General features: G+C 40.2%; 1 protein-coding gene across 1 annotated transcript in view; it reads left to right on the plus strand.

The window, feature by feature from the left end:
- The window catches only part of SMOC2 (SPARC related modular calcium binding 2), a 173,303-nt gene extending 159,542 nt beyond the window's left edge, over positions 1 to 13,761 (plus strand). The window contains 5 exon segments of the mRNA XM_043543235.1: positions 763 to 865; positions 4,216 to 4,345; positions 4,347 to 4,491; positions 8,678 to 8,718; positions 12,041 to 13,761. Of these exon segments, the coding sequence (XP_043399170.1) occupies positions 763 to 865; positions 4,216 to 4,345; positions 4,347 to 4,491; positions 8,678 to 8,718; positions 12,041 to 12,064 (443 nt within the window). The 3' untranslated portion in view covers positions 12,065 to 13,761.
- Positions 13,762 to 15,109: the final 1,348 nt, after the last annotated feature.

A 15,109-nucleotide genomic window follows, 5' to 3' on the forward strand; every position in this document is an offset into this window, starting at 1 on the left:
TATATTTGTCCGGTGAAATATGCACCTGAAGTTCTGAACTGTGCTGTCAATCTATTTTAGAGCATTAGCTCCCTGAGGCAGTGACTTTATTATTATTAAGTAGTATCACAGTAGCACCTAGAAGTCCCAACCAAGATCAGGGCCCCATTCTGCTAGGTGCTGTAAAGGAGACAGTCCCTGTCCCTGAAGAATTTACAATCTAAATAGATTAAACAGGCAAAGGATGGGAGAAAAGAAGTATTATCCCCATTTCACAAATGGCAAAATGAGGCACAGAGAAATTAACTGCAGACCACAGCGGTGGTGATCAACACATTTAAGAGTAGCAAAAGAGGGTATCTAAAACCAAGGTCATGCTACTTGGCTTGTACCTTGCATTGTCAAACTGTCTGATAGACAAACGTCAAATGACTGTTTTTTTCAACATATCACACCAACAGAGAACTTATGTTACAAAGCAAAACAAAAAAAATCTTGAGATAAAAGGAGATGCATCCAAACCATGGGAGCTAGATCTGAATCCAGACTCCCCTGACTTCAAGGGTCATTGGACCTGTTTTCTGGTTCTGATCCATCATATAGAGATGGGCCTGAGTCTAGAAATAAGGACCTAGTCCAGGATGTGAACTTGCCCAAAGTTTGTGGAGAGCTTAAATATAGTATTCTGGTTCAGATCCATCTCCAACAAAGAAATATTTTTGGAGTTAAATTATTATGTGGAAAATGAAACACAAGAAAAAGGAAACTCTGTTTCCCTCCTAGGTTGTCCAGGGGCCAAGAAGAATGAGTTCCTGACCAGTGTTCTGGATGCACTCTCCACCGATATGGTCCACGCAGTCTCCGATCCATCATTGTCTTCCAGCAGGTGGGTTTTACTTGGGTGATTGAAAATGGATCTGTAGTGTGTGCCTTTAAAGAGTTCTGACTGCCTTTGGAAATTAAAAAACAAAACAAAAAAACTCTTTTAAACAGCAATTTTATTTCTACCTCCATGAAGTGCAAACAGATTCCATTAGAACTGTTAGGGAATATCTCTGCAAAAATATCATGGGCTGTATCCACCAGGCAGAAACTTAAAGCCTTTGTTGTTGTTGTTTTGGTGTCTGAATTCTCACCAGCAGTACAGCATCAGGTCAAATAAGTCACCCCAGTCCTGATTTTTGTCTTCTTACTAAACTTCACTTGAAGAAAGTGGGCTGTTTTCCTACTTTCAATTTTGCCTGGTTTCTTCAAAAAAACAGATGTCTGCAGCTACTGTAGCTAGGATTTAAAATGCCTAAGTACTAACAATCTTCAGGCTTCTGGGTACAAGCTGCTTACCTACCTGGGGTCAGGAAGGAATTTATAGTATTGCACTAGTCAAACACATTATGGGGATTTTATGCTTTCTTTAAAAATATCCATCATGGGTCACAGCTGGAGTCAAGATACTGGACTACACTGACTGTCTGATCCAGTAAGCCATTGTGTTTTGATGTTCTTCTCCTTTCCATGGTGATATCCTTTACCCATTTATTTCTATCTTCAGAATTTCCTTCATCTGCTTTAGACTAAATTAATGGATTAGGACCATATTTCGCTCACCAGAGGCTCTTAAGTAAACTAACCAGTCATGAGATAAGAGGGAAGGTCCTCTCATGGATCAGTAACTGGTTAAAAGATAGGAAACAAAGGGTAGGAACAAATGGTCAGTTTTCATAATGGGAAGTGGTAAATCGTGGAAATGGGAAGTGGTAAATGATTTGGAAATGAGGATTAACTGTGAAGTGGCAAAATTTGTATGCAATACAAAATTACTAAAGACAGTTAAGTCCAAAGCTGATTATGACGAGTAACAAAGGGATCTCATAAAACTGGGTGACTGGGAAACAAAATGGCAGATGAAATTCAATATTCATAAATGCAAAGTAATCCATGTTGGAAAAAATAATCTCAACTATAAATTAAAAAGTTATACAGTCTAAATTAGGTGTTTCCACTCAAGAAAGAACTTGGAGTCATTGTGGATAGTTCCCTGAAAGCAATGTGCAGTATCAAAAAAGCTAACAAAAAGTTAGGAACCATTAGGAAAGGGATAGATGATGAAACAGAAAATATCATAATGCCACTTTGTAAATCCATGGTATGCCCACACCTTGAATGCTATGTGCAGTTCTGGTTATCCCACCTCTCAAAAATATATTAGAATTGGAAGAGGTACACAGAAGGGCAACAAATATGATTAGGGGTATGGAACAGCTTCCATAGGAGGGGCGATTAAAAAGACTGGGACTGTTCATCTTAGAAGAGTGATGAGTATGGGGTGATATGATAGAGTCTATAAAATCATGAATGGAGTGGAGAAAATGAATAGGGAAGAGTTATTTACCCCTTCACGGAACACAAAAGCTAGGGGTCACCCAATGTAATTAGTAGGCAGAAGGTTTAAAACAAACATAAGGAAATGTTTCTTCAGAGAATGCAAAGTCAACCTATTAAACTTGTTGTCAAGGGATGTTGTGAAGGCCAAAAAGATCACTGGGTTCAAAAAGGAATTAGATAACTTCATGGAGTTATATAATATTGATGGAGTATAGGTCCATCAATGGCTAGTACCCAAGAGAGTCAGGGATGCAACACCAGGCTCCTCTGGGTGCCCCTATACCTCTGATTGCCAGAGGCTGGGACTGTACTATGGGGGATGGATCATTTGACATTGCTCTGTTCTTTCCATTCCCTCTGCAGCATCTGGCACTAACCACTGTCAGAAACAGGATACTGGGCTAGATGGATCATTGGTCTGATCCATCATGGCAGTTCTTATGTTATTGGTTATACCCTGGCTACTTCATTGACTTCAGTGGGGCTTCCAAAATGTAACTGAAAGCAGACTCTGACCTTCAGCCTAGAATTTAGCATTCAGCATGTTGAAATAGCAATGAGAGTGGGAGATGCTAAAAGAATATAATGGTCAAAAGCAGTAAGGTCAGTTAATTAAGCACCTCATTTGAATCTCTGCAATGGGAATTTTTAAATAAGCCATGGGAAGGAAAACAATAACTTCCATTTCTCAGTGTAGAGTTTGTAAATGAGAAGTTTCAATTCATAAATCTTAGAAGTGGCTTTTATGCCAAGTGGAACACTGTTTCCTTTCTTTTAATACAATGTAATGTCCTGCCATCCATACATCTCAGATATGTTTTTCAGCAGAGCAATCATGCTGTGACCATTCCTCTTCTCTCTGGAGAAGCCAGAGCTATTGCTAAGACACCATGGCTTCTAGCCTCTGGATTCCACAACACGCTCACTCAATATTTTTCTGTGGTAACCATGTGTCTTCTGTGATTGTATACTTAAATCACAACAGAGACAAGAATGATTAATTCCTGTACTTCCCCTTCTTTATGGCAGGAAGATATTTTAGCATCATCATCTTTCCCAGAGAAACAGGAAATTGTGCATATTTGTCTTTATTCTCATCTGCCTATCTGCATTTTCTTTCTGACGCTGGCTCTTGTCAGCGTCCTTGAATCATGATTGGTTTTGTGTGTATTTGTGTGATGTTACCCTCTAGTTGCTGCATCACAGAATATAAGGGGCCTGCTATTGTTAGCCTCTATGGCAGGAGTTCTCAAACTGGGGTTGGGACCCCTCAGGGGGTCATGAGGTTATTACCTGGGGGGTTGCGAGCTGTCAGCCTCCAGCCTAAACCCCACTTTGTATCCAGCGTTTCTAATGGTGTTGAATATATAAAAAAGTGTTTTTAATTTATAAGTGGGGGGTTGCACTCAGAGGCTTGCTATGTGAAAGGGGTCACCGATACAAAAGTTTGAGAACCACTGCTCTCAATCTTCTTTAGTTTAAGTGGCAGAGACCTGGAATTTGCAGCAGAACCAGAATTCCAGTCTCAACTCCCCAGTGGTAGGGATGTGTGATTTATAATGGTCACATATAAAATGTTTGCACCAATATGAACATTTTTACTGATTCACCATTTTAAAACTTTCAAACCACCAAAAAAATTTAAGTGTGATCACTGTATAATAATGGTGTTCATTTACAGCTCTTGTAAAAGCTGGACTCCTCAGGACTTCAAGAATTAGTCACAAATGATTTCTCAAGTCACCCTACCTCACTAAAATACCCTTATCCACCAATACTAATCTAATGATTCATAAGTAACATAAGAGGACTGTGTGATCAAATGTAAAGCTTAATGTTCTGTTTGCATTGCAGGCTTTCAGAACCTGATCCAAATCATACGCTGGAAGAGAGAGTGGTCCACTGGTATTTCAAACAACTTGATAAAAATTCCAGTGGTGACATCGGCAAAAAGGAAATCAAACCGTTCAAGAGATTCCTGCGAAAAAAAGTCTAAGCCCAAAAAATGTGTGAAGAAGTTTGTAGAATACTGTGATGTGAACAATGACAAATCCTTATCAGTTCAAGAATTAATGGGTTGTCTGGGAGTAACAAAAGAAGAAGGTAAAGCAGACACAAAGAAACGCCACAGTAAGAACTTTTTCTAACTGTCCTTTTAACTAGATTTTTTGATCAGGCAGAGATTAATGTTATAGTTGATAGGCCACAGCTTTGGAAATCCTGCAAAAGGGTATAAAAACGGTGATGGCAACTATGACTAGCTAATAAAGGTTTTTCAGTTCAAGTGTTAGGGTTGGTGCTTTTGTATCAGATGGCCAACAGTTCAAGTCCCAACAGAGGCAACAGCCTCACTCTCTGATCACCAAATACTACCCTGTTGAAGTTAGTATTGCATGATAGGAAGACAAAGAGGGTAAGTTAGTACTGGATTCCACCAGAAGGTCACTCCAGCAGAACAACACGTTCTGGCTATGATGAAGACACATTTGCTTGTTCTTTGGTGTCTTGCTATGGAAGGAAGCAAACTACCTCACTTTCTAATAGCTACTCGAGCCATTTCTAGAGCTCCACTGAATGGCTCTGAAGAAAGTGCATCCATCCCTCCATTAGGCAGGCAGAATGGTTGCTGGTACACAGAGACTTTGAGAATTGATGGAGAGGGAGTCAAATAATTGAAGATCCTCAGAGCACTGAGGAAATCACCCACAGCATCCCTGAGAATGCTGGAAAGTGGGAGAGAAAGTCTCTATTGAGACACTTGTTTTGTATTATTAGAGGCTGTAATTAAAATGTGAATGTAGAATAGCTGTACAGTTTGCTTAATATTTTTAAGAACATAGAAGAGGGACCCCAGTCAAAGACCAGTAAACAAAGGTATCAGAAGTGTGATAAGGAAAGAGAGGAACATGCTGACTGGGAAACTTCTGTCAGAAACAAGTTGTTCCCCATACAGCTTTTATTCATGAGCAGATATTGTAGGTCAGAGAAAATAGGGTAACAGCAGTAGACTGCAGTCATAAAGGAAACTGGCTATTAGCAGACAAATGGATTTTGTAAAACATATCTAATCCAGTACATTTTCTGTGGGTTGAATAATAATAATACTCAGTACTTTTCACCTATACAGCAGATCTAAAAATCATTGAGCAAAGGTGCAGAAGTATCATTATCCCCACTTACAGAGGTCAAAATGGAAAGTTAACAACCTGGTTAAAGTCAACAGCCTGGTTCTCATTTACACGAAGGCTACTATACACTCCTCTGGCTGTGTACAAAGGTGCAAATGTAACAATTTACCCATTTACATCTACTTTAAGGCGCCACTGCACTGCCAGGCAGTGCACAGCAGTCTTAGTTTAAATGAGGACCAGGCCCTAAGGCCAGGTCTACATTACAGACCTATATCAATATAACTGTGTCGTTCAGGGCTGTGAAAAATCCACACCGCTGAGCGATATAGTAACCTAGCCCCGTGAAGACAGTGGTATGTCGGCAGGAGAGCTTCTCCCGTCGATACAGCTACCGCCTCTCAAGCAGGTGAATTAACTACACTGACAGGAGAAGCTCTCCCAAGTGTAGGAGTATCTTCACCAAAGTGCTACAGCTGCATCAGGGCAGCTGCACCACTGTAGTGCTGTACGTAAAGACAAGCCCTAAGTGATTTGACCAAGGACACACAGCAAGTTAGTGACCGGACTGGGACTAAAACCCAGTTTTACTTACTCAGTCTCCTATACTCTGCCCAACGGACAACTCAGTGGATTTTGGTTGCTGGAAATTGAAACTGCTGACTTTCTATCAAATCAAAAATGTCAAAGAAAATTTGACAAAAATAAAAAAAAAAGCCACTGAAATTTTTTTGCGAGGGAAAAATAAGTTCCCCCCTAGCCCTAATCATTTTAAGGTGTGTTTTGGGGTTTGGTTTGTTTCGTTTTTAAAAAGGTTCATCTTTAAAATTTGGGGAACGTGTCCTGACTGATGAGCCGGATTCTTCTCTCACTTACTCCAGTGTAAAGTGGGAATGACTTCACTGAAGTCAGATTTACACTGGTGTAAGAGAGGGGAATTAGGCCTGATGTGTACAGGTGATTCCATAATCTTGAATGGGTGCTACACATGCCACATGGGCACCATTTCTTCTACCAACAGATATAAAACCAGAGAATCACAATTCCTACCTTGGTTCCCCTTGGCTCCAGCAGAAGGCAAGTTCCAGCAGCCATTTACAGGGTACATGTTTCTTCCCCCATTGCACCAGCTCACTCTGCTGGCCAGCATCTTGGGAGTCAAAACTAAGGTTCCGTTTGCTCCACACCTCCTCTCCACCTACTCACTACCAAGGGCAGGGGGAGTTGAGACTCCATGAAGCCTGCTTTCCTCCCTGCATTCGGATTAGCGATCTGGATATATGCTTCTGCATAGCCACTTAAGGGCAAGTGACAAAATTCCCCTTTATAAATTAAATCATAATGATCCCTGCTGGGTGGTGGGGCATACACTGTGGTGTAGTGTTCAAAAATAAAAGGAAATGCCTCCAGACAGCCATCCGTTTTCCATGCTCTTTGTTCTTGAGGGAGATTAGAATAAAAATCAGAGCAATAAATAAATTAGTTTGAGATGTCCAACATTAATTGAATACATGACAACACTCACTAAACAAATGTCAGATATTTACTGGGAAGGAATCCAGTTATTCAGCTTTCAAGTCACTCCAATAAAGAGGCAGCTTTGTTACTGAGAAGGGGAAAGAAGAAAATGCACGTTTTAGTGAGATGTTTGAAATGGAGGATCTCACTTATGAAGTTCTATGAAGTTCTATCTCACATATATGAAGTTCTATTGCTCCTAAGAATGACATTTCATAATGGCGGCTTCCTGTTCTCTAGAATGTTCTTATTTTTGCAATAAGCAATACAAGTGAAAATATACTGGGCAAACCAAAGGGAAAATATTTTCATGTAACCTTATTGAACTAGCCTAATGGAAGTTCATTAATCTAATCTCCATATATCTGGAACTAAATGTAACCTTATCACTAGTCATAATATCACAGACAAGAGAAAAAGTCACCACATAATGCTGTTGTTTAAAGAACACTAAATGACTTGTCCAAGGTCCCACGGAGTTGATGTTACAGTGGGATTAGTAATCCGGAGTCCCCTGCTGCTGTCACCACATTGCCTCTCTGTCAAAGTCCATCTTAACAGAAAATTAGTGATCAAGTCTGTCTTGTAGGCAAAGCAATCGTCTAGCCCCATGGAAAGTTTGTGATGCAGAGCATTTCATTAATGATTGCTCATTGCTTATAAACACCCAGAATCATGGCCCATTTCCAGCAGTTCCTGTCAGTTAAAACCAAGGATTTTAGACAGGTTTTCTAGGGTCTCTGAGGAGATGCTGCCCCCGCCCTTTGTCTGTGTTACTGGGTATTTTCATAGTGCGGCCAGTTTAGATAAGACATTCCACTGCATTTTGGTTTCATCATTGGGTCCTGTTCATGTATTCCAGTTGTGCCATTGGCATGGACAAGAAATGCAGATTTGGTCTAGATCAGGGGTGGCCAACCTGAGCCTGAGAAGGAGCCAGAATTTACCATTGTGCATTGCCAAAGATACATCAGCAGCCCCCACATCAGCTCCTCCATGCCCCCAGTAGCACCTAACCTTCCATCCCTGTGCCTCCCGCCTGCCGTGATCAACTGTTTTGTGGTGTGCAGGAGGCTGGGGGGGGGGGGACGGAGGAGGAGGAAGAGCAAGGGTGAAGCAGGCTCAGGGGAAGGGGTGGAGTGGGGCTGGGGCCTGGGGTAGAGCCAGGGGTTGAGCAGTGAGCACCCTGTAGCACATCGGGAAGGTGGCGCCTGTAGCTCCAGCCCCGGAGTTGGCCCCTATGCAAGGAGCCGCATATTAACCTCTGAAGAGCAGCATGTGGCTCCGGAGCCACAGGTTGGCTACCCCGATCTAGATGCTTCAAATGCAGCAAGCAGCATGGATACAAAATTTTGCACTGTGGTGACTTTTCTTTGATCAAATTTACATTGCTGTACACTGTAGGCAGACGGCACGGAAAAATCTCCATTCCACTTCGGCTGCATTCTCCAGCCCTTATAGAGCAACCATTGCAATATTCTGCAGTAACGTGTAGCACACTGCTGATTACAATATTACTGTAGTGCTTTTAACTGGAAAGCACTTTAGGATGTTATTTCTGTAACAGGGAAACATTGTTGATCCAATAACAATAAGAAAAATGTACTCAGTATTGCACAGAATCAACATGCAAGCCATTCTCATGACATTTTTCCCCTCTCTTCCACCAGCCCCCAAAAATAATCCTGAAGGCACTTCCTCCAACAGACAGGTGAGTATTGGAAAGGCCTCTCCATCCTGTATTTTTCAGCTGTTATAGTTTCAGCCTTAAGGCTACCCATACTCGTCATCTGACATTGTGACCTGGGTGGAAGGATTCCCCATGGAACTGTTCAGCGAACAGCCTGTTTATTCAGACCAGTTGAAATTCTCACTCATGCAGAGGGCCCACACAAAGCCTATGCACCTCTTACGCCCCATTTAGGGCTTTCTTCACTAGTGCAATGATGTGTTTTTAACCCATCTAGAGTAGCCCAAGCAGTTGTAGTTTTAACACATTTGCTGGTTGAGGTAAACCTTAGTTGGCAATCTAGGGTTTACCTTGACCAGCTGACACGTTATAACTACAACTTGCCTTGTCTACAGTAGGATTATAATAAACGCCAAGAATGCTCTTCTTTCCTAGAGAAGACAAGACCAGTCAGGATATAAATGGGGCCTAGATCGCTATAGTTATTTATTAGAGTTAGTGTGCTTGGTGCCATACAGGACACAGTGATAGACTCCCTGCCCAGGAGACAGACATTGAACAGATAGGATGCACTGGGAAGGCCAGCGGAGGGAATTGAAGGTGACTTTTTTTGGCGTGGATTTATATTTATATATCATTTTAAATTAACAATTCACTTCTGGAGGGCATCAGGGATAGAACTGCCAGTTACTTTTATATCAGGTACACCACAAGAGAGACGCCATGTAACCATTATTAATGCACACGAGACAAAAGCCAATTCATCATCTGCTTCTAAGTTACTAATGAAACTACATTATTTAAAGTAACAATCCAGGGGATTAAATAGCAGCATTAAATGAGACAGAATGATCATTGTGCTATAAAAGGGACATAATTGTGGTTAATTAAACACCACTTCCTATCTATTGGAGAGCTAAATTTGTCAAAAAACAAACAAATACAGGGTGAAATTGCTATAGCATTCCCCAAAGCTAAGGCAAAGCTCTTTGATTGCTGCTAGCCAATTTGTTACTTATTTTATCTCTTGATTTGTTTAATGTTGGGTGCACACTTCCTAATGCAAGCTTTGTATTTGTTGTGGGTTTTACCAGAGCTCTCCTACACACGCCTTTGATGGAATGTAAAACACTCTCACAACTACAGAGATGTGATAAATTTTCCTTTGTTTAAACAAATGTTCATAGTCTTAACTTTTCAAATCCTGCCCGCAAATCACTTACGCTTTAAACAGGGCAGCCTGAAAACAATGACTATGGCGGAACTCAAAAAACGTTCAAAGGGTTATTTTAATTACATAATAGCAAATATTGGCACATGAGTGTAACGCTCAAAGCATAACATGCCCCCCTCCCCTTTTCCTGTAATCTGATTCTAACATGTTGCATCTATAATGAAAGAGCCCTACTGTTTCTATTTTAAAAAGAAATCTTTACATATTTTTGCTGACTCAGAATCCATTATTTTAAAAGCTGTTGGAAAGAAATGATAGCCTTGAATCTTAAAAGGTTGGCTGTGCAAGCCATCTGTTGGCAGTCACACTGTATAACAATGCAAAGCTACAAATGTCCCTCATATGCAAAAGGTGGCTTTCATCACAAAAACTTGCACTTGAAAGGAAGCCATTGGAAATTAAGTAATCTGGTTAGGAGCTGCTCAGAAGAAACCACCTGCCTAAAAGGGAATGATCAAATCAGCCACTTTAGAAATGGGCAATTGAACGAGAATCATCATGGGAAGGACCACATCATTTTCCTTAGTAATTCTTTTTTTAATTGGAAGAGTGAACAAAGCATTACCCCATATTCAGTAACATAGATTGTGTGAATATATAGATACAGCACATACACCAAGTCCATGTAGTCTTATGTGTGACTTTTCAATCTGAAATAAAATATTAATAGAGTTCAAAGAATTAGGTTAGTGGCCACATGCCACTTGCTTTACTCAGCTTCCTGCTACCCATCTCTCTCTCTCTCTCTCTCTCTCACAAACACACACACACAGAGCAAATATTCTGGGATGTATTAACAGGGATGTAATTTGTAAGACATGGTAACTGACCTGTTCTACTCGGCACTGATGAGGCCTCAGTTGGAGTATTATGTCCAATTTTGAACAAAAAAAATATGGATAAACTAGAGTCCAAAAGAGAGCAATAAAAATTATTGAAGGTTTAGAAACCCAGCCTCTGAGGAAAGGCTAAAAAACAACTAGATATGTTTAGTCTTGGGAAAAGAAGACTGAGTGCAGACCTAATAACAATCTTCAAATACGTTAAGGGCTGTTATAATGAGGACCATGATCAATTGTTCCCCATGTCCGTCCACTGAGGGTAGGAGAAGTAGTAATTGGCTTAATCTGCAGCAAGGGAGATTTAGGTTAGATATTAGGGAAAAACTTTCCAACTGTAAAGGTAATTAAGCACTGGAGATTCAACAAACACCTGTCAAGGATTGTTTGGATATATTTGGTCCTGCCCCATCACAAAGGGCTGGACTAAGTGACTTCTTAGGTCCCTTCCAGATCTACATTTCTATGAGTCTATATCAGTTAGAGCTATATTGGGAAAATATAAAAATTGTAAGGCCATATTTTCTTTAAAAGGACACATACAGCCCAGAGGAATGTACAGTGAAACTACAACTGGTACATAAGCCATTTGCCAGTGGTCTATTTCCTATGCGGCACATGCCATAGAAAGCATATTACAAGGTTCTGCAACTTGCATAGATGGGAAGATTAATTTCCAGTTTGTAGACCTGATTTACTACTATCTCAGAAGTCAAGTCCTTTTCCGGTGTGAAGTTCACTGATCCGTAAAGCTTAGAGAAGAAACTTAACTCCATAGCTGTCAAAAAGGCAGCTCAATATCATAGATACAAACAAATACTAGAAAACAACCAAGACAAGCTCCTAAGAAAGAAACCCAACAGCTCTCTCGTTCCCAACTCTTGCTGCACTTGCTCAGAAAGGAGTTCCGAAAAACTCTTTGCGAGAACAGCAGCCCCTTAAACATACAGTATCTATATAAGGACCCAGATTTATCCCACCACGACAGCTTTTATTATCTAGAGCACAGAACCCAAGGATGCCATAGGTAGAAGGTTGTAAAGATGTTGCTTTTGTCAATCTATATGGACGGCAAAATAGATTGTTAACTCTTTGGGTGGTAAGGTTTGTTTTTTATGTGTGTTTGTACAACATCCAGCAAAATGGGGCCATTATCTTGATTGGGGACTATGGACAGCACTGGAATATAAATAATAAGTGTTGGTATGTGAATGAAATTACTTGCAGGCATCACTAATAATAAAACCTTTTTTAAAAAATATCTTTTCAGCAAAGCTCTAAGAAGCAAGGATGAACAGCTTACATATCCAAGCCAGATCTCTTTGACATGTGGGAGATTTCCTCACCAAAAGGCAATAAAAAAAACAACCATAGTATTTGCACTTTGTACTTTAAAATGTAAATTCACCTTGTAGAAATGAGATATTTAAACAGACTGTTTTTTTAATCTGTGAAAATGTAACAGCTAGTTTTGAAAAATTATCACATACAATGTATGTGCCTTCTTTTGTCGTATGAAATCTGTACGTGTTGGAGATGTAAAAGTTTGCATTTAAACTTTTTTTAAAGCAGCTTTCTTGCAAACATTAATATAGAAACCTGCCTCTAAGTATCTTGGTTTCAATAGTATGTCTTGTTTTTCCTTACCAATACAGTCATTTAAACATAGTTATGCTGAAAAACTGCTTAAGATCTACTGTATTTACAATTTTGTCCAAGCAATGTTGGAGATTTTATGTTTCCAAGTCCAAGGGAAGTGTGAAAATTGCTGTTGACTCATTTTTGCAGCCTCTAATTGAATGGATATTTCCCTGTTGGTGACATTTTGATTTTATTATTTTGCTTTCCAAAGATAATGCAATGAGAATGCAACCACTAAAGGATTCCAACAGCTATTCTATGGTTAGGGCTCTTGTAGAAAAATGTATTTTATCCATTTGAGGTGCCTTCCATTATAAATTTTACTAAGGTTTTTTGTTTGTTTGTTTTTGGGTGCCTGTGAGGGTGTGTGTATTGGGTGGGGGGGAGGGTATGCCCTTTTGCCTGAATTAGTCATGCAACTAACTGAAAAGCAATATGATGGATCATCATATCACTCAAATTAGCCTCTGTCAAGCCCTAGAGCATTTTCCTGCAGTAAGCATAAGGCAGCAAAGGGATATATCTGTTCAGTATTGTAAATCTAATTATGAAGAGACAAAGAAGGCTAAACAGTCTTGTCTGTCTTTTGTTTTCCCTACACTTGGCTGAGCCCCCATCCATTCCTGGGGGTGCCGCAGGGTCCATGAGAAGGTAGAGCTATCACTGAACAAATTATGAATAGTTGCCATAAGGAGGTGTAGCCAGAAATCCCCCTGCCTTAGGCATTCTCCTTGCTCTCTGGGAGAAGTTCCTACAAGTTTTCATACCTTTTCTGTCATGTTTTCCTCTCTCTCTTTTCGTTCTCTCTTTTAAAGTGCCTTAAGGGAATAGGAGCTTGCAGATGTGAACTAGCAGGGAACTTGAAAAAAGGTTCAGACCTTGAACATTTGAATTGATCAATGCAGAGATCAATGGACTGCTGGCATCTAAAAACCCTAACGTGGGTGGGTGGGGGGGCACGTTGCAATGAGCAGCAGTTTTATTCCATGTTGTTAAAATAAGTTGTGTGGGACCTGCCTTTGGAGCAATGTGTAGATTAGCTAGTCAGAAGGATGACCTGGCTCAAACTCGCATATGAAAAATCTTTGTTACGGAAACAAAATGTTTCATTTAAATTCCACACGTGAATATATGCTGAAATATTGCTACGAGACTGCGCATATGTTGGAATTGTTAAAAAAAAGAACGTGCCGAGGTGTTGTTGGTTGTTGTTTTTTTTGGAGGGGGGGGGAAAATGCAAATGTGTGTTTTCTTTGTAAAAGCATTTTTTATTCAAAATTTGATACCCTTTTATCATGCTAAACTTTGAATTTAATTTTTTTTTAGATTAAAGCTTAGTATGCTATCAAACCTGTTCTGGTTGTTTTTCTTCTATGACGTGACTAGCCTTTAAGAGACAACAGAGGCTAACGAAGGAAATCATTTCCAGTCTTTCCTCCAACACACTTCTTTTCCAGCAGTGACCCACACTCTGTACCTACCGGTCAAGGTTCTTAGACAGCCCCCATCTCTCTGGTTTCCACACACCTCCTGAGGCAGCTTAAGAAGAACATTTAATAAGGTAACAGGAATATAGAACAAACCCAATGATGTGTTTGGTGTGTCTACAATCAATCACAGGGACATTATATCATTTCAACCTCCTTTTGTTCCCAGGTTCCTTGCAGACTGTTATCTTGCCCTATATTGGTTCATGTCTGTTCCACATTGTAAATTCTTCAAGATAGGAACTTTGGGCCAGATCCTCAGCTTGTCTGTAAAATGCACAGCTGAGGTGGGGTATAAGTAAAAATAATAGGCTCAGTGCTGGAAGGTGTTCAGTACTCAACACCTCTCAAGAAAGCCCAGCAAGACTGGGCCCAATAGGATTAACAATAGCATTTGTAAGAAGGAATCTGACTCGACATCACTGTGCTCTTCAGAAGGGATGTTACGTGTATGCAATGGGAACAATCTTCCATGGAAATGTCCATGACACACATTTTTTTTTCAAAAACAAGGGTAAGAATTTGTCACTAGCCATTAGAATCAGTTTGTTTGAAGAATAGTCTTAGGTGCTTTTAAAGTCTTCAATCAATGTTATGACCATTATCCGAACTATCCAAAGAGCAGTATGGGATTTAACAACATGGCTCTTCTGAAAGTCAATGGCTAAATCTCAGAAGTTATTTCAAAAATCTTAGGGATTATAATCATGTAAATATGCCCCTGCCACAACCATGGTTTGGTTTTAATGTCCTGCAACTGAGCTGTTATAAATAATACATTGTTCTTAAAACTGGATTTAGAGCTGAGCCAAAAGCAAAACCCATGATAACATACCTGATCATCAGGGAAATTCAGTGCTGGCCCATATATCTATTTAGAGATAAGCTTAGACCTTTAATTTCTACATCCACAAACTGGAGAAATGCAGATGTAGCTTAGGCCCTCTTTCTGTAACCAGACGTGTTCCTGATCCTACAAAGGGAGCTATGTTGATAGACCCTTAGGCCCATGCAGAGTACCAATGACTTCTTTGGGACTCCCTGTAGGTCTAAGGGTATGTCTACACTTTGAGCTGGAGGTATAATTTCCAGTTTGAGGAGAAATACCTGCGCAACCTCTGATCAAGCTTGTGCTCTAAAAATAGAAGAGTAGCCATCCGGGGCAAGGGACTAGCTTCCCAAGTACATGCCTACCTTGTTGGTCAGGTATG

This window comes from Chelonia mydas, chromosome 3 (assembly GCF_015237465.2).
Source record: "Chelonia mydas isolate rCheMyd1 chromosome 3, rCheMyd1.pri.v2, whole genome shotgun sequence".
Classification (NCBI taxonomy): domain Eukaryota; kingdom Metazoa; phylum Chordata; order Testudines; family Cheloniidae; genus Chelonia; species Chelonia mydas.